The 24,367-nt window shown below is 36.9% G+C and overlaps 1 protein-coding gene across 1 annotated transcript; it reads right to left on the bottom strand.

Annotated features, from left to right (window-relative positions):
* Positions 1-17,327: 17,327 nt before the first annotated feature.
* LOC125187380 lies at positions 17,328-24,367 on the bottom strand. The gene is made up of 28 exons (XM_048083963.1): positions 24,263-24,367; positions 24,135-24,195; positions 23,911-24,026; positions 23,311-23,433; positions 23,082-23,225; positions 22,700-22,973; positions 22,419-22,587; positions 22,186-22,307; positions 22,004-22,095; positions 21,692-21,887; positions 21,543-21,609; positions 21,085-21,233; positions 20,915-20,985; positions 20,628-20,801; positions 20,453-20,518; positions 20,082-20,180; positions 19,908-19,997; positions 19,693-19,768; positions 19,512-19,608; positions 19,333-19,402; positions 19,049-19,228; positions 18,827-18,949; positions 18,655-18,738; positions 18,383-18,567; positions 18,152-18,290; positions 17,987-18,046; positions 17,802-17,903; positions 17,328-17,621 (listed from the first exon to the last, which is right to left on the bottom strand). Exons 1-28 carry the CDS (start codon positions 24,335-24,337, stop codon positions 17,508-17,510), a joined length of 3,318 nt encoding a protein of 1,105 aa, XP_047939920.1. The 5' UTR covers positions 24,338-24,367; the 3' UTR covers positions 17,328-17,507.

The following is a 24,367-nucleotide window of genomic DNA, read 5'->3' as shown; positions in this document are numbered from 1 at the left end:
TTATAATCTCGATTTTTTTAAGGATAGAAAATAGGGCACAATTTTGGATGATATAGCTGACTCAAAAGTTTTGATGGTATAAATCTGCTTGCGGTCTGAAATCCTTCCTTTGTTGGGAGAGTATGTTTGTTGTTGACCCGACCCAAGGACGTGTTGTAGGAGTAACCCATTACCTTCTGGGTGGAATTGGCGGCTCGCCCCCTGGCTGGTGCGGCTGAGCCGGAGTGGGCTCAGCAGTCGTATCTCAAATTGAAAGTGGTCAATTCATTTTTTGGATCTGTTTTCAAATTGGTGAATGGTGGCGACATTCACCAAGGGGAATGCCCAATAGCGCTGATAAACCCTTCCTATACGATCGGCGGGTTTATTAGCACTATTGCAGGTACTTGGACGATAAACCCACCCTAGGGCGCGCCGATCGGTGCTATTGCAAGGTGTTTCGTGGAATTTGTCCTTGAATTTTTTTTATTTTTTAAAAAACATTGTAAATACCTAACTTCTCATGTTATTTCATTCACCCCTTCACTCCAATCAAGTATCTCTTCCTATTTTTCCCAAAATCTACTCCAAATGAATCCCGAAGGTGTCGATCTTACGGGTGCCTTAGAGCAAGCCATGTTGGACTATGGTATGCAGTATTACGAGAGGTTAATGCAGCAATGACGGCAACAACAGGAAGAACAGTTACCTAGGTCAATCCTCAATCGGGAGCTAGTCTTCGGAGAGCACGCGTAGCCCGAACAACTAATCGCAGACTACTTTGCCGACAAACCACGGTGGGGCTTGACTGTTTTTCGTTGACCTTTTTAGAATGTGATGAGATGTTATCTTACGCCATTGCTAACAAATTGGAGGAGCATGATGAATACTTCCATCAGCGTCCCGACGCTAGTGGCAGACTTGGCATACTGCAGAAGTGCACGACCAAGAATAAGACAGTTGGCTTATGGAGGAATTGTCCAACCTCGTAGAGAGGCCAATTCACGAATGGTACAAAAGAACGCACCCTATGATGTTTTTCAAAGTTGTTGTTGACCAACGACTTTGGATATAACATGCTTACTTTGGTATGGTCGGGTCAAACAACGACATCAATGTCTTGAACCAGTCGCCTCTCTTCAACGAAGTATGTTGTGGTAGATGCTCGACCATCGAATTCATTGCCAACGACCAATAGTATCATATGGACCCTATTTGGCTGATGCCATATACCCGAGGTGGCCAGTATTTTTGAAGTCGATAACTTGTCCAATGGATGGGAAGAGAGATTTATTTGCTCAAAGGCAGAGCTGCACGGAAGGATGTCGAGCATGCATCTGGTGTACTACAATCGCATTAGGCAATGGTGAAAGGCCTAGCGCGTTTCTTCTACAAATCTTGTATCACTAATATCGTGTATGCATGCATCATCATTCCTAACATGATAGTCAAGGATAAAGGTGAATGAGTCACCAATTGGGGCGAGGATGACACTAGACCTAGCTCCGGTGTAGCCCGCAAGCCCCAAAATCGGGGATTACTACTCCAATTAGGTTCTTCATGAACAGACTACAATGCTTGAGGAAGAAATTCATGCTCAACTCCAGCGCAGTATGATCGAAGAAATTTTGGTCAAGTAACTGTTGAAGATTGTTTGTACCTTTTATATTAGTTTGTATCAGGTTTTTCAGCATTTTAATATCACGAAAATTTAAATATCGTGTTCTAAATCTTTGTTACTTTGTGTTGTGACAGAATAGAGCAATTGCGTAATCGAGACAAACAAAAAACGTAAAGAGACACGGATTTACATGGTTCACCAACGTTGTGTTGGCTACGTCCATAGAAAGGAAAGGAGGGCAGATTGTATTCAGATTACAGAGTTATGTGCCTTGCTTGTATATAAATAGACACACGAGACAGGCTAGGCCAATATAACAATTAGGACCAAAAACAGAAACATAACATAGCTTCGGGTAACAATATAGATTCAAGGCATATTAACATTTTGTTATTTTACTTTATTTGATAACACAAAATTTTTTAAAAAATAATGATAATGTTGGTGAAATAAGTTAGGGCGAATTTTGAAGCAAAAATTTGGGCGCTATTGCAGGTAGGGGTGAGCATTCGGGTTTCGGTTCAATTTTTTGACCAAATCGAACCGAAATCGAAAAACTGAATTTATGCTAAAATAAAAATCGAACCGAAACTGAAAAATCAAAAACCGAACTTAAAAAATCGAACTAAACCAAAAAACCAAAATTATGTGTGATTTTAAAAAGCCTAAAAACTTAAAACCAAAAAATAACACAAAATATCATAAAATCATAACATCCATCAACCATATCAACCAACAAAAATAAATATTTAGGCCAAAACATTAAAAAAAGTGTTTCATGATATCTAATTAATTTACAACAAATTATAACAATGTAAATCTATTCCCAAGTCTTCAATACTTCCAAGGGATGAGCTTTGGTCATATCTCTTGCCCATAGTCATAAGCTTTGAATCAACTTTGTAAAATCTGAAATACAAAATAATAGTACCATAAGTTATTAATAATGAAGCAGAGAATATATGATTGTCTAAGAAAATGCTAATGAAAAGTAGAGAGGTTGAGAAAATTAGAATTGAAATATTTGAATCTGGGGTAGCAGATCTGGATTGATTAGGGCCATAATCATTTTTAAATATCAAAATTTATGTGTCTTATCATGTTTGTGGATTCTTTAATTATTTCTAGTTCCTAAAAGAACAAATCCAAATACTCATCATCTAAAGAATACATTAATGCCTAAACACAATAACTTTAGAAGTATTTTAATTTTGAACGCTAATTTGAGAGTTAGTGAAGAAAATAGATGAGTTTGAGTTTTTACCTTCTTCTGAAGACGGCGTGGATGGCTGGAGCACGGTCGAAGGCGGCATGGATGGCTGGAGCACGGCTGGAAGCGATGAGCTGGAACAGAGATAGGCGCCGGGTTGGAGGCTTAGGCCATGCTTGGTATGATGGAATGGAATGGGGGAATGGAATGACATTCCTACCTCCATTCCATTCCTTTGCTTGGTAAATTTTTTCCTTAGGAATCACCATTCCATTCCACATGGGAATACCCATTCCATCCATTTAGCTAAGGAATGGTCATTCCATTCCATTTCATTTTCCTTTCTTCTTATTTTAAAATTTAACAAAATTAAATAAATATTATTTAATATTATATTTAAATTTAATATCATCTCAATTTTAGCATAAATTAAAATTTTAAAATTTTTAATAATTGAAAAAAACACACACACACACCAACTCACACAAACACACACACACACAACAACTCACACACACACACACAAAACACAGCAAAACACACACAAACACACACACACAGCAAAACACACACAAACACACACACACAGCAAAACACACACACACAGCAAATCACACAGCACACACAACACACACACACACACACACACAGCAACTCACACACAACAACACACACACACGCAGCAACTCACACACAACACGCACATGGCAAAACACACACACAAACAACTCACACACCACCACATATACACACACACATCAACACATGCATACACCACATATGCACACACTCATTTACGTGTATCGTATAAATTTATATGATCCAAAATATTGACAAAAATATTTTTGAATAAATATTCTTTTTATAGAATCAACATATTAATTATTCATATTTCATTCCAATCCATTCATATATTATTTTGTAGTTACCAAGCATAGGAATGAAATCAATCAAGGAATAACAATTCCATTCCATTTGTAAACCTTACATTCACCAAGCACAAGAATGGAATGAAATTGTCATTCCATTCCCACCTTCATTCCATTCCCATCTCCATTCCATTCACTCCTCATTCCATTCCATCATACCAAGCATGGCCTTAGAGTTTGTGAGATTTAACCTTTAGGGTTAGAGACTTAGAGTGGAGACCGGAATCGAGAACGGAGGCGGAGAGATTGAGAATGGAGTTTGGAGAGTCAGATTGAGAAAGGAGGCGGAGAGTCAGTTAGGGGTATTAAATTAAGTATAAAAATAGATAGTTCATGACTTTGAATCTTCCATAGTCAACACCATTGAGTGCACAAACAGATTAGTAGCGCAGAGCTTTGAACTATATCTCCATGACATGCACTGAGACACTTAGACATTGTAACATTACAATGAACTGGCGACATGCTGCATGACAGACTGCACTGCGAAACCATTCCCTCTTTGTTTTTCCTTCTCCAGTCTCTTGGCTAACAAAACATCGGCAGTGGGCCACGTTTCCCGGGAACTAGCACTATCAGATGGTGACTCGCGGACCTGAATTAGAATTTGAGCCGCGCTCATGAAAATTTGGCGATCCACAGGCATCTGAAGAGACCAACGAGAGGGATGTCTGAAGCCCACCTCCTACAGACCGTGGCTGTTGTCGAGGAGGCAACATTGATGATTGGTCAATGATATGAGGCCCAGAGGATGTCCCCATTTGAATATGCCACTAATGATCTGCACTTCTGGAGGATAAAATTGGAGCACAATCTGAGATGACTGGGTAAATTTCAATGTTCAAACAGATGTTATGGAAGTTAGAGCAATCTGGTGAAACTGAAAGAAAAAGTGAAATAAAATTGTTACATCCATATTTTAACGACTGAAAAAGAAGCAACACTTGTCACTATTTCGAGCAAAGCTTGTACAAACTTGTATATACATCATCAGTGGATTTCAGTGGTACAACACACCTGAGCTTTATGACCACAAATTTGAAAAATAAGATTTGGATGCACGTAGGGCAAGAAGATATTGAAGAAACCAGCAGCAAGCATGCACACGTTTCCCAGCAAATTTAAAACAATTAAATGCAACAGCCACCAGCCTAGCTATAAGATCACTTGCTTCACAGATACAACTATATGGTGTGGTATTAGGGAAAGAAATTTGAAAATATGTTTTAAATTTAAGCTCCTCTCTTGTATCATCTGAACTGCATGTTACCACCAAATACCAATAACTATGTATGAAAGTAAGAGAAAAAGAGACATTCCTCTTAAAATAGTTCTGTTTCCTTAAGATGTTCAGTGAGATTTTTGTACCCCTAGGCTCGTTCATGTTCATTGGTATGGATTGGGCAGATATGAATCTGAGTCATCGGGTTTCACTGTTTACTCCAGATTTTTGCTCCTTAATTTGTGTGTTCATGTTTCAAGATATAATTATGGGACCCACTACTTTCATTTTTTATTGGAAAATAATTTAGGAGTTTGTTGGTCAAACTTTCCAAAATGCCCTCGCAAAATGGTATATTAGGAGTTTGCAGGGGTACATATGGTATTTTACCTTCATATCTGGATCCAACTTCCGATGCAGGAATCAAATACTACCTCAATCCAAAGAAATGAATTAGGCACATTCCATACGTCAACAGTGCGGGCCCATATTTCCAAAATTAAACCTTGAAACATGAACTCCATGATTGACCCAGATTTGTGCCCAATTCTACCTATATTACATGGTCAACTTTTATAGACTGCAGTCTTGTAGTTTTTTTTTTATTTGGGATTCCAATTGAAGTACTTGTCTCCATCTTATGGATTACAGGTTTGACCGCATAGACATTTTATCCAAAAGCATGAATACGTATAATGTAACAGCCCAGAATTCTAGGGTACAATAAATACGGGGGCTGCTACTAAAACGGACTTCAAAGCACTGAGAATAAAGCCTAGGGTTTCAATAAAAGAGGTTCGACTAAGGCATTAAACGAACTAACAAGCCCTAAGTCAACGATTTAGTCAAGAGGAATAAATGAAGGATAAATATCATAAAACGTGATCGAAATCAGAAGGGGTTCAACATGAGTCAACAGAACCACAACAAGTCTCAAACTTCTAACTCAAAAGGGGCAAACTCAAAGTAATCAAAGAGTACTAGAATGTGTCAAGAATTCAGCGGAAAAGACCAAGAGTAGTGGAGCCATGTATGGAGACACGACTACACTCAGTGTTCAGAACAACCGTCTTAATTAATTAATGAGGTCAACACCCGCCACCGCTCGTCGCCATTCAACCTGCACATAAGGAAAACACATGCAGGGCTGAGTATTTTGAAATACTCAGTGAGCTCGTTGCCAAAACATTTTATAAGTTATGCCACCCTTACCAAGTGTACTCGAGTTTTACATTTTATCAAAACAAAAATATCATCGAGTATCACAAAATATTTTCATAGATTGGCCAATCAAATATCTCCCATTTTCTCATCAAATTCCACAATCTCAATCATATCCATGGTGCGACGAAAGTGTGGCCACACTTTTCGCCCACGAGACCGGCCGACTAGCAAGGACGGCTCACGATCCCCTCGTGTACACAGCCTGGTAGGGTTTGCGGCCCGTACTCAGACCCGAATTCGTATAACATATCCACAGCCTTAGCCCAATGGAGCGAACTCACAAACTAGGCTTCAGGCGCACAATATCACAATAAAACAAACATAGGTATGGCATAACAGTTAAACCACCCTTATAACACCAATCAATATTTTGCAAGAAGTAAAAGAGTTTAAGAATAAAGCCCACCTCGACTGCTTAGGTTTCAAGTATGTTCTTTCCTTTGTTATCCGGCTTCGCAACTGAGGTTTCACCTTTTTAATCACATAGGCACACATATCTCAAATTAGGTTCAACACTACTCTTACTTATGCATGTCTCGATGTTTTTCCCTCTTCCCAACGATTTATCTTATCATTACTAATCAATAAAAATCATGTCTATCGTACCATAATATTTAGCCATCAAACACACTCTACACAAACACAACACACACATGACACACACACACTCACACACACACACACACACACACACACATGAAACATATTCCCACATCCCTTTATATCCCACTTTCACTCAACCAAGATGCATGAGGGTTCAAGAAGGCCGATTAATCGGTTAGAAAGAAGAGGATTCAAGTAGAATGAAGAAGATAGTCATAAGAATACCTTTTTGAGAAAGACGATCGGTAGAAAGTAAGTAAAGACTTGGTTCTTCAAGAATTCTTGGATCAAACTTCAATTTCTTCTCAAAGGATGCAAGATTAATGGAGTAAAGTAGAAGAAAATTGAGAGAGAGGGTTGAGAGGGGGAGGGGGTGAAAATAATGAGGCTAGGGTTAGGGGTTTTGGTTCTTATTTATAGAGTCCAATAAGATCTTTAGAATATTTGGTAAGATTCTATTCTCCACAATTAAATAAAACAATATTATGGAGTAGGGAAGAAGAATTAACAAAAATAGACTAGGGTATCAAGCATGGAAATTTCGAATTCTAGGCTATTTAATTAGCCAAGATTTTGTTTTGGTATTTTTCCGGAGTAGAATAAAATATCACGGAGCAAAACAAATAAAATAAAAATCTCCCAACTTGAGATTGGAAAAAAAACGTGTAGTTGGCCTTTCAATAAGGAAATAGATTTTTTTTTTTAATATTAACTAAAATAGGATATGGCAAGATCTCTTGAGGTATGGAAAGATTTGGTAGAATATTTAAATTCTAGGTATGGAAGGAAATCAAATAAGGAATCAATAAAATAAGCAAAATATTATTTCCTTCCCAACATGGTGATTTTCGAAAATCACTATTAAATAAGGGGGTGTCGATTTTCCCATTAAAATAAGGAATAATTGGGTCTTGGATTTAATTTGGATAAATATCCCAAGAATTAAATTAAATCCGGAAAAATAGAATTTCTTCTTCAAAAGTCAAGGGGGTCGAAAATCTCAAGAATTGAGTGGCTAGTATTTATGGAAATTTTCTCTAATATTCTCACTCACACTTAAACAATTAATTCATCTCATAATTTAATAAATCACATGCCACATCACATAGTCAACAAATTTGACTTTTCAAACTTCCCGGTCAAAGAAACTCATGCAATAAATTCACTTATCAAATAATTCACATCTTCCACGTCATCAATAATAAATTCTAGGGCTCTAAAATTAGGGTTCGGAAATTCGGGGTGTTACATTTACATATAACATCATCACTCATCATTACATAAATATGTAGCATATCTCCAGGGTAAAACACCAAAAATAAAAAAAATAAAAAATAAAAAAAGGAGAAATTCAAGAGACGGTTAGATCTAAGTCATTTTTCTTCGTAACAGAAATTTTAGCAAATCTCTTCGAGCTCTGAACTTAACAATTTTAAATTTCCAAAACATCTATTAATAACTTATTAACTTAGATATAAAACCTTTCACAGCTACTCGAGGGTAACAGAAGCGATATGAAAGGTAATAAAAAGTGAAGAAATGAAATCTCCAAAGCGATAACCAATTCAATGAGCTAACAGAAAATGAATCAATACAAAAGCAAAGTGAAGAAAAGATCCAGATTTTACCTGTGTGTTGTTGTAATTCCGAAAGAAGTAAATTAGAGTGTTGATTGAAATTTTTCACTTTTTCTTGCCGCGTGAAAAGTAGAAACCCTAATCCAGCAGAGCAAATTGTGGTGGTGCTGTGGTGTTTGGAGGGCGGGGAGGATGGGTTGAAGCCTTTAAATCCCTAAAACATAAATTATTCGAGCTATCAGAATTCAGAATATGAGATTCAACTTTACCAATACTACCACACTACCGCAGTCAAGAAATTTTTCAATGAAAGAAATTTGATACTGATTTATTACTATGACATAAATTACCTAAGAGCAGGTCGAGTTAATTATTACTATGAGTTCATTAATTTAAATCATGCAAATACTGATATGGGAGAAATTATATATTGCATGATTCTAACTATATAACACAACTATGACAGTTTTCTCAATTATCCAATTAATTTATATTTGGAGGATTCAAAAGTCCAAATCTATGATTTTTTTTCAAATTTGTATATCAATCACAAAAGTCATTAAATTTAGCATGAAAACTCAAACTACTTGCCTCAAATTCAATTTCGGGTCATCCCAAGTTACTTATATTTTTTTATTTTTTGCCAAAAATTCTATTGTTTGTCCTACTCTACTTTCTCTTGCAGTATTTATTTTCTTTCATATTTTATTCTCTCTCCACTTAATATGTAAATATAAATTTCTTAAATCTAGTGTCCAAAAGAAATGTCTTAAGCAGTTTGGACACAGGGATTATAAGTTAGACTAAAATATTATGACTTTCAAATCATACACAAGTTATCCCAAATCTAAATTAATTGGATAATTAAGAAAAATGTCAAAGTTAAATAATTAATTAGTATTTTTTTAAAATCACATAATTTGATAAAAAAAATTAACTAATTTCATAATTTTTTATGCCGTTTTAACTAATATTCCCGATTACCTTATAATCATATGTTGCAAAATAATCCAGTTAAATCCTATTTTCGCACGGAAACTATATATGAAATATATAATAAATTATCTCCTCACACAAAGCCAGGAATTGAATTTGGCAGGACAAAAATAAAAAATAAAGAATTTTTAATAGTACAAGTGAAATATATTGAAATGATGCAATTGCTCCTCATTCCCACCAAGTAGATCCCGCGCTTCTGATGCTCCTAATTACCAAAAAATATGACATATTTAAGGAAAGAGCGTAGTAGAATTAAAGTAAAACCTTTTCTCATATCTCCACTAGGAACATTACCATATATAAAATCACAAATTGTTTCCACATGCAACGGAAAAAACTTACCATATCACAATTCTTTCCATATGAGCGCAACGGTAATTTAAAACATACTCCTTAGTTTATTACATCTATAAAATCACATCTCCCTCACCGTCTCACAATTTCTCCACACCTCTACGAAAGCAAGATGTTTATCCAAGACATCACAATCGACGATATGAAACACAAACTCCACATGAAAGGCAGTCTCTTCGACATGAAAGGCAGCTATAAGAATAAGTTGAGGATTGGGGTTGTAACGCCACACTTTTTGAACCCTAATTTTCGAACCCAGAAGTGCTTGCAAGGAAATCTTTCCAAAAATTCAGACCACAATCAATTGAAATCAATCACCAAATTATTCTCAATACACGGTTATATAAACCCCATACCCTAATCTCTCATTCTCACACAAATTCGCAGCCACTCTTTTCTCACCTTTGAATCACCAGAACGGCGGAGGGAGCAGTAGGGAGGAGTTCATCTTCTTTCCTCACCAAATCTAAGTTTCACCACGGTAAATATCCTTCCATGTTCCTCCCCTGTTTTTCTTCATAAGGTAAACTCACGTTTTCAATCGGAACCATTTTTCTGACAGAAATTTGGAACCAAATCCAGAAAGGGGGAGAATGATTTTTAGTGCCTCGGGCCTTCTTAAAATTAAAACCCCGACGGTTACTTATTGGCATGATAAATATTATTTTTATAACTTGTTTTCGGCGTAGTCCACTGAGTATTTTTATAGTACTTAGCTCTGCATGTGTTTTCCTTATGTGCAGGTTGAGCGGCGACGAGTACTTGCTGGTGTTGAGCACAAATAAAATTTGAATCTTAATTGCTTATCGTTAAACTTTGGGTGACGTAGTGTCTTCATACACGACGCCACTCCTCTTGAACGCTTCCGCTGGAATTTACTTTTACTCATTTCTCGTTTAACTTTGAACCCGTTTATCTTTGAGAATTTAAGACTTATTTTTGGATAATGTCAAACTCTTGTCGTTTCTTTTTGAATACTTATTATCAGTGAAACTTTTAATGAAAACCCTAGTCTTATTCTTGTCTGTTTTAAATTTCTTTAAGTCGCGACCACTCGTATTTATTAACCCTAAAGGGCGGTCGTGACAGGGTGGTGGTGCAATTGTGGTGTTTCCGAGTTGATCGGGAGTTGTGTTTTGCCTGAGTTTATAATATATCTGTTGTGTAATTTCTTCATTTCAAATAGCAATGTTTCTTATTTGGGGGAACAAATTTAATTAGGGTTGTATTACGGTGTAAGTAAGTATTTTGTTGTTAATTGATGTGTAATTAATTGAGGCTTCTGGTGTATATCGTTTACAAATTTATTTTTTTTCATTTCTCTTTACATTCAAATCAATCTTCCGAAAAATCCTAAATCATAGGCTTTAGGGATTTAACAACGAAAGATGTGGAAGACTTGTTTACAATTTGCCCAAAATTTGTGATTTGAATTACTAGTATCCATTTTTTAAAATTCGTTTCTTGTTTGTTCTAGGAATTGACTGGTAAATCATATCCCTATTCTTGTTTAGTTTATTTATATCCCAAGGCCATGTTTGGTAGGAATGGAAATCCATGAACAAAGATGAGTTATCACTCCTACCAAACATGCAACAAGGATATCTAATCATTCATGGTCGTGAATATGTCAATGCTTGTTTGTTTTAGGTATTGTTTCGATATACGCATGATTTAATTCATTCACGTAGGTAAGATTCAAAATGCATATGGAAGAAAAAAAAGCGTTTATAACACTCTACTACTACTATACAATTATGTTTATGTTACATGAATACCCATACTAAGATTGGCGAGTATGTTACAACCTTTTTTGTAATATCATGCCACAATCAACAATAATGTCGAATAATAGAATTGAAATGCGGAAATGTAAATACGAAAATTAAAAAATATCGAAGAACTTTGAAGACTACATTTTGATAGATGGCTTGATTTGTTTCTTCAATAATATTACACCCTTATATAGGGTATTACAAAACTTGTGCTCCAAGTATTTTTGGGCACCAAGCTAATGTATTTCTTAGCCTCTAAGCTAATTGTTTCTTGTCCTCCAAGCTTTCTTGATTTCCAAGCTAATATCTTTTCCTTTTTCTAACACTCCCCCTCAAATTGAGTAGTGGGATCTCCGATACTCAATTTGCAAATAACATCTTCAAAGCTTCTTGAGTTGATTGTCTTGGTTCCTTAATTTTCTCTTAATTGATTTCTTCATTCCAACACTCCCCCTCAAGTTGAGAATCGAATCTTTCGATACTTAACTTGCACAATCTTCAATTTCAAGTTTGAGGAGCTGCTTCATTTTTCTTCATTGAAAGTTTAGGCTCTTTTCAAGGAGCTTCTTTATTTTTCTTCATTGAAAGTTTAGACTCGTTTCAAGGAATTCTTCAATTTTCTGTTGATGGTTTTAACTCGTGTCAAGGAGCTCTTTAATTTTTTGTTGGCAGTTTTAACTCGTGTCAAGGAGCTTCTCTAAACAGTTTTTACTCAATTTAGGAGCTATCTTAATAGTTTTAACTCATATCAAGGAGCCATTTTAGATAGTTTTAACTCGTATCGAGGAGCCATCTTTGACAGTTTTTACTCTTGTCGAGGAGCTCATTTAGACAGTTTTGACTCATGTCTGGGAGCTAATTCTGACAGTTTTGACTCATGTCGAGGAGCTAATCTAAACAGTTTTTGCTCGTATCCAGGAGCCATCTTAAGACCATTCTCAGTCCATTCCAGCTCAAACTATGAGCCCATTATTTTCATTTCATTTTTTTTTCTTTCTTGAGCCAAATAATCACCAGGCCCAAATTTACTTTTCTAAAAAATGAAGACGTGAAACCATCAGTCTCCTTTCTCCTTATTGGTCTTTTCTCGGTGACAGCCATGCCACCTCCGACAATGTGGCAGGTTCTCTCTCTCTTTCTCCTAGTGGATGATCATCACTCTTTCTCGAGGACCTTCTGACTTCAACACTGATTACTTGATGAAACTTCACCAGTATTCACCTATTACTTCTCGCCCTCTTGGCGACTCCATCTCTTCCGGCAGGGTATTGTTTCTCCCCCTCTGCCGGATAATTCTTCGACTGCTTTACCTTTCTGGGTTATCTTGCTACCAATCTTTCATGCGGTTGTGTCTGGGATTCAGTTCTTTTCCAGCGGTATGCTCTCTACTAGTGGCTCTGTTTTGAAGACGAGTCATCCGATTGGTCAATATCTCGTCTTCTCATCCAGATAACTCGTCGTCTTTTCCTTCGGTCTGATAGCCTTCTCTCAGGCCATTCCGATGATATCAAATCGGTCTTCTTTGGCCTTCATGGCCACCATAGATTTGGAGAGGAGTTGTTCGGTTGTTCAGTCGCATTCTTCCTCTGCCCCTCGGCCGGACAAACCGTGAACTCCTTCTTATCTTGACTGTTGTTATTTTCTCTTCGGCTGCAGTCAGCCTTCTTTCCGGGCATGGCGACTCCTCATTCTGATGAGCCGCCTCTTTCTGGTTTCTCGGTACTGTGGGTGGAACTATCCGACTGTGGTACTACTCTCCCCCTCAGCCGGATGGTTCATTAAACAGGTTGATCCGTTGGTGCTGCAACACAATCGCCTCTTCTCTTAGCAATGTTTTCACGTCCACGGCCTCCACGGTCTCCTCCCATCGGCGTTTGCCTTTCCATACGGTCTGCTCGTTCCTTTTCGGTGGTCGTTCCACCACTGGCATATTCATCTAATTTGAAGGGGAATCGTCTGGTCGGAAACCTTATTCTCCCCCTCGGACGGACGTTCCTTGAATTCAGATTTTTTTTCTCCGGATCTAGGGCTCGTTGCCATCTCCTTATCGGCGCTCCCACTGACGTCCAATCATCACATTTCTGCTGCTGGGGTCGCCGTTGCTTGCGGTCTGCAAGTTTCCCTGCTACTGTTCGCTGTCGGCCAGAGCAGCCGCTGCTGGAGTCACGATCGACCGGAGTTGCCAGCGCTGGAGTAGCGAGGGCGTCTGGCCGCTGCTGGAGCTTACCGAGGTCGCCCCGTTGCTGCTGTCCGGATCAGTTCGGGCAGCCACTGCCCGACGTTCTTCGTCTTGGCAATCCTGTTTCTTCCAAAACATTATAGGAACTTGGAATTGTTTCCCTCTTTCTCTCGATTATGGTGGGGAGAACTTTGTGAATTGTGGGAATGTGAAAGAGATTCTTCCACAAGCAGAATAGTCAATTGATATTTGGTGCAACTGTTTGTGATTTTTGGGTTTAAGAACTCCGATTAAAGGAACCCTTTTTTTTGGTTTTGAACAAACTAATGAAGGATCGTTAGCTGCTCTGATACCATGTTGAATAATAGAATTGAAATGCGGAAATGTAAATACTAAAATTAAAAAATATCGAAGAACTTTGAAGACTACATTTTGATAGATGGCTTGATTTGTTTCTTCAATAATATTACACCCTTATATAGGGTATTACAAAACTTGTGCTCCAAGTATTCTTGGGCACCAAGCTAATGTATTTCTTAGCCTCTAAGCTAATTATTTCTTGTCCTCCAAGCTTTCTTGATCTCCAAGCTAATATCTTTTCCTTTTTCTAACACTCCCCCTCAAATTGAGCAGTGGGATCTCCGATATTCAATTTGCAAGAATATCTTCAAAGCTTCTTGAGTTGACCGTCTTGGTTCCTTAATTTTCTCTTAATTGATTTCTTCATTCCAACAAATAAGGTGGGGAGACACGAAAGAAAGAGAAGAGTATTGTTTTATCCGTATTTATATCTCCGAGCATGCATCGCCACACACACACACACACACGATACTAATTATCTAAGAATCTAACAAGATTATGTTTGTTTATCTATCTTTTCTTGTTAGGAAATTATGTTTTTGTTTATTGTAGTGATATGTATGTGATGTATGTGTATCTATCTTTTTTTGTTGTTATAGATTTTTCATTTTGTTTTTTAAATGACTAGAAATTTAAAATTCACATTAAATACTCTATCACTTGGTCAACTCATACATCCTGTTGTTGGAATTTTGGTTTTGTATGTCGAGGTGCTATATTTATATATTTACTTAATTTATTTTTATAAGCTTCCTATTAATTAATAGGATCTATCTACAGCATGAAACTGTAAAGATTTTCCAAATTATAGGAATTAACCATGATAAAAGTGACCACCACATATAACATATTTGGACAGTGATAAAATGCGAACTCTAAACATTGTACAAACTCCAAATTATTATTTAGACCGTTAGAAAATGTCAATACATTGTAAACACAACGTCAACAGTTTACATTGTGTTGACATTTTTTTGTTGTTATTTAATCATCCATTGATATTTTCTAACGGTCCAATCATAATTTGGAATTTGTACAATATTTAGAATTTGCATTTGATTACGTCCATTTGAACACTATTATTAAAGACTACACCTTATCTTATTTTATTTGATCTTATCTCAAAGGATACAGGGAACATATTTGCATACTACTCCAGTATTTTTATAAGGCAAAGCTAAAACATACAGGCCATGAACGTTACGATGCCGCCATGATGATAGTGATATACGATATCAACAATCTGATCACATAGCCCAGCCGGCCCAACCCAATAATACAGCAAATTGGGCCATGCCGCCTTCCAAATAAAAACCATATTCTCTTGTAGCGTTACCCAAAAAAATAAATCCAATTCTACTAAAATTAGTCATGGCCTATTATCCCTCCACCCCCCAACAATTATAAAGAAAGGTGAATTAAAAAGTTATGAAACACTTTTATATATTAATTAATTTTATAATAAAATGTAAGTGAGTTAGTGGAATATGTGACCTACTTACTAATTATGGTAAAAAGTGAAAGTGGACAATTAATGATGGACGGATAAAAATAGCAAAATACAGAGAATTAATGAGAAATGGAGGGAGTATAAAAACCTTGGTCGACGTTAATAATTAGTCTGGCCTACTAATAATATAATTAAGCAAGACTATGACAAATTTAGAAAATGTAAAGATTAATTTTAAAATTTTAAATTTTTTCCCGATACTCATCCATAAGTTGTCTCTTATTGATGTAGCTAGACAAAAAAGTGGAAATTATAGCAGAGAAGATGCAAAACCTTCCAGAAATTTTAAAATGAGGTTCAGGCCTCTCTTGAAGGTTTAGGTAGTATGTAACCGAAAGAAGAGTTCCTATTTTTCCAGAGTAGGGGTGATTTGACAGAGAAAACACTGATTTTGGCACACAGGGTTCAGCGATGAAGACTGGAATTCAAGCATTTTTAAGCTTCTCTGCAGAAACATAGCATGCGGAAGCACCTTACCAGCAGAGGACTGTGCCTGTGAGTTATGCTCGATAAGAAATGGTTTCATGTGTGTGATTTGCAACACTCTTGATCTTGAGGTTAACACATGTCGCTGGATTGGGTGTGATTCATGCTCTCACTGGACTCACACCGATTGTTCTATTCTGTTAAAAATGCTCTTTTAGGTGCCGAGCTTGCTGAGTTATTTATTTCACATTGTCAAATTTTAAGCGTCATCGTAGTGACGGATGTTTCAATCCATATTGAGACTCGAGCTTGACCAATTGCATGCTTTTATTCTTTGGTCAGGTACTAATATAAACCCTTGAGGTTGGTTGTTCTATACAAATCTTTTTCTTCAAGATCTCTATTTAGAAACGAAACGCAATTTTGACATATTTTCTTACAACACCTTTCTTTTATCTTCTCTTTCTTTCTTAAAAATTTTCTTTTCTTTTTTATTTTCTCATTTTCTCAATTTATCAACACCATTTTCATTTTCTTAAACATAATTCTTTTTCCTCAAATTCCTCCCCTATACCTCACAAATAATTAATTTTCTTCAATGTTCATTACAATGAAGCAAGGGCTCATCAACAGAAACAGGAGGCTTATAAGGCTCAAATGGCCATTTAGGGAATTTTATGAGAAATTGTTCATCTTGGCTAACAAAGATGATCTTGTGTAGATTCAGTAAGATCACGAGCAAGTTCTGGAAACAAAAAACTTGTACTCGATCAAACCACGCATGAAATTCTGACGCAATAAGACAAGACAAACTCACTAATTAAGTTTGTTTGCTTATAAATTTGTTAATGGGTTTGAGTTAATTTTACACTTTTGGGTTATGATGTTCTTATTTGGTATTTTCATGGGCTGAGAATGATGTTTTCAGTTTTGTTTTTTCTTCTGCATATCACTTGTTATTCCCTTTCTGTTTTGAATTTCTCTATGGGCATAGATATCAAAATACGTAGACATGTGTAGAAGTTAAATGGTTGTATCTGGTTATAACATACTACTCCACGATTTAGATGTTTTGATTCATTTAACCAAAAATATACTCCTTGATTGTTAAAGAGAATAGTTAAATATCTAAAATAAATGTTTTTGTTTTTGGGAACCTAACACCTAATCGATTGCCTTCTGATTTTGGGTTTTGCTTTTTCTTATTGACTTCTGATTTCAGTAGATAAAATCAAGCTGAAAATGGAATGAAAAAGGAAACAAACCAAAAGGTGCAAGAGTTATGTTTATTTATTCAATCATAACACCAATCGCTCTCTTTAACCATGATCACAATTCATCCATACTTTTATGATCATATGAAGAGAAGTAAATTTGGAATTTATTGAATCAAACAAGACTATACAGGTAAAGATGAAGGAAAAATCAGTAGAATTACTCTTCTTATCTAGTGGTGTGACAAAATTACCAATGATTAGGTTAGGGATGGAGAAAAAACCAAATCTACCTAGATATTATATACAAATGTTGTTTCTTCCCCTACAAGAAGTAGCTAAGTTGTGTCTTCTTTCTCGTTCCACCTTCCCCGTATAGTTCGTTCCACTGTTGAAGCTGGGTCATGTTTTGTGATTCCGATGAAACACTAGAACATACCTACATTTCCATCCAACTCACAAATGTCATTCTTATTTTAAAGCAATGAAAAGTAAGTGACACATTTCCATTTCCATACTTGAAGGCAAGAAAACAAGATTATGTATCTTTCCATACTTCCACAAAGAAAATGTTAAGGAAAACAGATATATAGGGCAAGTAACAAGTAAAGAAACACACCTGTGCATGTGCTTTTTTGAAGTCATCCATAGTCAGCCTTCGAACGTCTGAACTGTGCAATGAAGGCAATGGTCTGTTCTCGGCCAGTGCCAAAGCTTTTTCCTATATTATTGCACAGTATTCTATTGTAAGTGGAAACCAATATGACATAAGATGGGAAGAAAGCTTCAATCATGTGAATGTACCTGCTTCTCCTCCTCCAAAAGTTGTCTTATCGGGTAATATGAAGCCACCACACAAAGATTCTAAGAAACAGACATGTTTCGCAAAGAAGGAATGGATCAGACGAGATTACAAGCTAAAACCAACTATTTAGAGCTCATGCAGAATATGAGAAAACACGATCAAACCTTTAGATCACTTCCCGAATACCCCTCGGTCATTTGAGCTACTGCTTTGAGATTCACATCTGGACCTAGCTCTTCTGTGGCTAATATCACCTTTAAGATTTTGTCCCTATTTTGAGCATCGGGCAGACTGACCATCAACCTGGTCGAATTATAAATAGATCAAGAGAACTGACGAGGAATGCTTCTTGTTTACATAATTGAAAAATCTGTTCGAAAGGGCAATGATAACACCTTCTGGGAAGCCTCCTTATTACTGCCTCATCGAGATCAAAAGGCCTGTTTGTTGCAGCAAGTACTAGCACTCGTTCCTTATCCTTTGTACGCAAGCCGTCCCAGTTAACCATAAATTCATTTTTGATTTTACGCATCGCCTCATGTTCTCCTCGGCTTTCCCGTTTCCTTAACATACTGTCAACCTGTGGCGACATATATAACAATCTTTATCGAGAAGACCATAATAAATGATATCACAACAACAAAAACTAATAGATGATTAGACTGACCTCATCAATAAATATAACACTGGGCGATATTTTGCTGGCCAAAGTGAAGACTGCTTTCACGTATTTCTCCCCTTCACCAAACCACTGAGTGCAAAATAATTACAATTAACCACAGATAGGGATAAACAGATGAGAATGACAAAGAAATGTTCAAGGCTAGCAAAAACTCCACCTTTGAGGTAATGCTAGACGTAGATATGTTGATGAAGTTTGCACCTGCTTCCGTTGCAACAGCTTTTGCAAGCATTGTTTTACCCGTGCCAGGAGGCCCGAAGAGCAATACTCCCTTACAAGGCTGCAAACGACACAATTCGTACAAGAAGGTATTGAATTCATGACAAATGAAAAGAAATGCTCGATTTTCTGATATGCTTTGAGCACAAAAAGCATTTACTTTTCTAAGTTGTCCTTTGTTGAACAGTTCTGGCCTTTGCAGAGGTAGCATCACTAATTCCATCAAAGTTTCCTTCACATTCTCCAATGCTCCAATGTGGTCGAAACTAACACCAATGTCACCGGGTGGAATGACCTCAGCAAGGAGCCTTTTCTCGAATTCATTCTCAGTAGCCACGTCCTAAAACTTTAAAAGTTATTTTCATGTACCAAATTAAGTAAAACAGTCCAGTGGAACAGTTCATTTTACAGCAAACACAAAGATCGAAACTCCACACACTTTACCTTGAGAGATTTTTTTAAACTCTGGTTTCCGTCTTCGGTGCCGCGTAGAATGTCGAGCCCATATTTGATACTGCAATATAGTGAAGAAAGAATAGTGTCGGGACTCTCATCCGAAACCAAGTACTCAATTCTCAGGCTCCTATCAGTGGTAACATGATAGCCGACAAATATTTGTTTACCTTGCACTTTGAATGACAATTGATGTATCTGTGACTTTTGGTAGAGTGTAGTACATGATGCGATGAGTCAAAGCCCATCCGATAGCTCTTTCAACATCTGTCAACATTAGAACAAGTATCAAGGATTATCCAATTGAAGATCGTGAAATTTAGAGATATGAAGTGAAATTGTATGACTGACTTTCACTGGACAAAGCTTGATCGTTAATGCACAATGTTTCCAAATCAGGGCAAACATATCTAAACCGACTTAAAACCTGAAATATATTGACAGAGAGACACAAAATATTAGGCCAAAAAATGATACAAGAAGTTTGTCCAAATATCAATATTGCAATTTGCAACAAAGTCCAGAGACAGATACTTCAGAAGGGGTGATGGACCAGCAAGACTAACCGAGCGTATAAGGGCAATATTTTCCTGTGATTTCATTGTCTTGGCATCTCGATCTAGCATTTGTTTCCAGTCCTCCAGCATTTCTTCATCCTGTCACATTTTAACAGCAATTAGCACTTCTTTCTCTTCAAATAATCGAAGCAGCATCATATGGAAGCCAAAAACTATGATTACCTGAGGAATATGTACTGTCACTTTGTTTGGGAAAAGACGACTGAGCTGCTTCATACTTTTTGGGGCCTCTTGGTTTTTGTCTTGCAATTTACACTTATCCTATCAAAAAAATAAAATGCTGTCTTACGAAGAGAAGTTGTATATGCCCCAATGTCGTCATTTTCATGACCATGTCAACCAACTGCATAACTTGCAAGTATGCTAGAAATGATTAAGTACACCAATAACCATTCAAACCGATCTTAATGAACATCTCAATAAAGGAGAAATGCATGCCAAGACTGTTTTCATACACATCAATGACAAAATCAATGTAACTAATCTGAACACAAATTTAGAACACAGAATATATAATTGCAGTTAACTCGTACCCCTACAGAATGCATGTCCAAGAATCCTGTTTGGTTTAACTTTGCGAGAAGCAAGAGAGGTGGAGGCTGGATCCAAAACGTGAATTACAGTGTCATAACTCACAAAATTATATAAACAAAAGTATCAGCGTGTGTGTTGTTATGTAGAAATATTAAATTAAAGATCATCACATACTTTTTCCTTTGGGGTGTCCATCTGAGTACGCGAAGCTATGGCAACAACATTTTCTGGCAAAGCTTCGAGCTTCATTCTAAAGGCTGTAAATGCCGTCAAATCCCTAATCATCAATTTCTCGATGTCTTTGAAAAACAAAATTAACGAACCCTTTTTACTTTCCATGGAAGCAACCTACAGAATCATTACATGTAAAATATCACTATTAAAAACCACACTCATGCAACATAAAAGAATGGATTCTAGTGTGATAAATACTTCAAATTTCACATAGCAACAAAGTTTACCTCAAAGAGATCATTTATGACAAGCTCATCAATGTCATCGTCATTTGAACTTTCAAGACTTAGTGAGCCAGCTGCACATGGAGAAAAATAATCACAATTGTAACTGGACATTTCTAGGTATAGAAGTTAAATAAGACAAGGGAACAGAAACAAGTTAAGCAAACTCTTACCCGAACAAAAAAAACCATGATCTCCTTCGCAAAGGCCCCCGAGGTCATTACCTTCGGGAACTACTCTATTGAATCTAACCCCAATTTTAGAATAGCCATTACCTTCAAATACAAGAACCACCTTGCCACTGGAACCATATTTTGGACTCCTGCACAAAATCTTATGTTATCGGACTTACAAATAAGGACAACCCACAACACATTGATACAATCATACAAGCAATTGGTACAGCTCATCAACCCCACATTCTCATAATTTTTTAGCTGATCTAACAGCATGTATATCCAAACACAAGGTGACATCAAAAACAGGAGATTTAGCCAATAGTAATATGTTTAACTTGTGCAATTTCATGCCACCAACATCCAATAAAGTGACAGGTTAAATCGAGAGTACATGAGAAAGAAACATTTATCAGATAAACATCATCGGTAAATTTGAACAACAAATGATTTACCTAATTGGAAATTGACCGGGAGAAATGCCAAATGCTACTAAATTGCCAACAAACCTTACTCTATCACCTGCCAAATTCCGCTTTAACCACTTAACATAAAAAATCTGAAACCTAAATTTAGACAAACAAGCATAAAAAGCTAAGTATACCTTTTCTGAAAGCGCAGTTCTTTGACGTAGCAGTAGATGCTTCGTCCTTAGACTGCGCAGAAGAGGCTATAGCAGCATCCACACTCGACGCTGGTTTCGTAAGGTCTACATCAGCAGTTGTTCGCTTAGCAAACACAGTAGCTCTCTCAGGCTCTGAACTTTCTTTTGGGGATTCAACTTCCTTAGTTAATCCCCCCTAAAAAAAATTTAAATAAAAAATCAGAAAATATAGTTGCACACGAGCAATAAAACTAACTGATTAAAGAAAACAGACACTATTTAAGTTTCTTAACATTTACAGTGGAAACTTACACCAGATAACATAATCTTGTTGACAATAAGGAGTCTCACACCAAAAAAATTAGCAAGTGCCCTAGTCAATGTATCCTGATACATTTCTGAACCTGCGAAGAAAACATGTAATGCGATGGTCAAGATCAGCCAATAAAGTAGTAAAAACATAATTAAATATTTGAGTATGGAGATAATATTACCTTCTGGACCTGACAACAAAATTCTTGGGCACACCGCAGGGAGTTCTGAAATAAGCTCCACCATGTTCGGACACTTCAAATGTATGTATGACGAAGCTACAAGGACATTCTTGGTGGTCTCACTGTTAACGAAAATGAGCATTCAAGTATGAAGCCAGCATAGAAAATGCATAATCTACCCTATTTATTAAAAAGGGTAGAGAGTTTATCAGTGGTACACAATAAGCAAGTACCTTAGATAATAGGGAAACTTCTCGAATGAAACACCCAGATCTGTCACATCTACTAAACATTTCCATAAGCCCTCTATAAATTTTTTACGTCCTGAAGACTGTGGAATGGGAGGAGGAGAACCCTTTATTTGATCTCTGTGTTTCTTATTAAACTCAGAAGCTGATGGGCCTGCTAAAAATGTAAAACAGGTTATTGTTGGCAATACCAGAAGATGAAGCACCAGTATTCTCAATAACTGCTGCAGAAACATCGTCTTTACAGGAAAAAGCCTCTTCCATACCGGTATCAAGGATACAATTGTCTGACACTCTGCAAGTAGAAGGCACTGATGGAATTTCAGACCCTTGTTGCACCTCCTCGCCATTCCGAGATGATGGTGGAATAAGAGACAATTCATCATTAGGATGTGAGAGGGGGGCCAGAGTTGAGGCAACGGCACCTGATCTAGCCTCAATATGCAATCCCTGTTTGGATCCACCATGAGCTTCTAAGCTACTTACTGAAGGGTGCACGCTAGTTGTCAATTCACCAGTTTTGGTAAGGAGTTGGAAAATCTAGTAATATGTCAAGGAAATAAACAGGTATAATAATGTATTTCTACCAACCACCATAAACAATATGATGAAGAAACTACTATCAGAACACCACAGACAATAGGATACGTAAGCCTGTTTAGTTTTTGAGCTAAAGATAATCTCATCACCTCCATTTATAAAGATGATGGATTTTTCAACGTAAGCCTTTCCATTGACTTGAACATATCCTTTTTTCCCAATGATTTCAAGCACTGTTTCCGAAACCCCTCTCTATGAATTGGGAAATGAGCATAGAATCAGTAAACATGATAGTTGGAATCCCTGCCTAAGTACCACATTGACAATCACAACATACCTCAGTTTCAATGTGCTTCAGACTACACAACGACTTACTGACTGCTGGATCTATGACCCACAAGCCACATCGCTCGCTTTTACCAACACTTAAAGTAGGGAGATGCAGAATAACATGGGAATTCTGGGATAGGAAAATTGCACGAAACAAATTAAGATAAAGAAGGGTAATCAAGATGCTGGCATGTGAATGAAGAGTCACTAAACCCCCATTGATAGCCGTGCTAGATTTAAAGCTTAGCAACACTGAAGTATTCCCCCTAAACATCACTTATCAGGATGAGACAAGCAACATTGTCTTGTACCCGTCACTTCCAACAACGGACCTGTCCAAGTTAAACTTTTTAGTATGGAATGCATGATACTCTCTTGTTTCTGATTCCATATTGAGATTAAAAAAGTTTTTTCCATGACCTAAAATATAGAAACGGGCAAATACATTATCCATTTTTACATTACCAGATATGAAATCAATATTCAGAAAATATGATAGTCCAAATTGACAACATAATTTTCATGAATCTCATTCCAAGATTCACATTAATTTGAATAATTTATTAGCCTATTCAAGATAACATAAAGAGTAAAGACGCACACACACCTGTGAACACTGAGATATGAGTTTTCCCCATGGATTCCCAGAATCCGGCTGCTGCAGCACCAGCCCGTTCCGTATGTGTAATTTGGGTATCCTATTCGACTTCCCTTTAGCAGCATCTGATATTCAAGAATTCACCAAAACCCCCATTAAAGAGCTAAATTCCAACATATGCAAAGAATTCTAAAGTAATCTACTAGAAAGGAAGAAGAAAAGGGGATAACCACCTCTGGCCGGCGGCGCGTTAGCATCCTCACCTTTGGCCGGCCCCTTAGCATCTTCTTCCGACTGCATGCAGAATCAAAAATTGGCATCAAAGAGAAGAAAGGAAGGAATGAATGATATGAGATTGAACCTTGGATCGCTTGGTGTCGTGCGGAGGAGAACTTTTCGAAAGAATGAAAGAATCAGATACAGTGCGCTTAACCATGGATTCGGGGAAGAGATTCAAAATGAGTGA

Source organism: Salvia hispanica, chromosome 5 (genome assembly GCF_023119035.1).
Source record: "Salvia hispanica cultivar TCC Black 2014 chromosome 5, UniMelb_Shisp_WGS_1.0, whole genome shotgun sequence".
In the NCBI taxonomy this organism is placed as follows: Eukaryota; Viridiplantae; Streptophyta; class Magnoliopsida; order Lamiales; family Lamiaceae; genus Salvia; species Salvia hispanica.
Note: the sequence above shows the minus strand (reverse complement) of the source record. Positions and strands in the feature narration are given on the sequence as shown.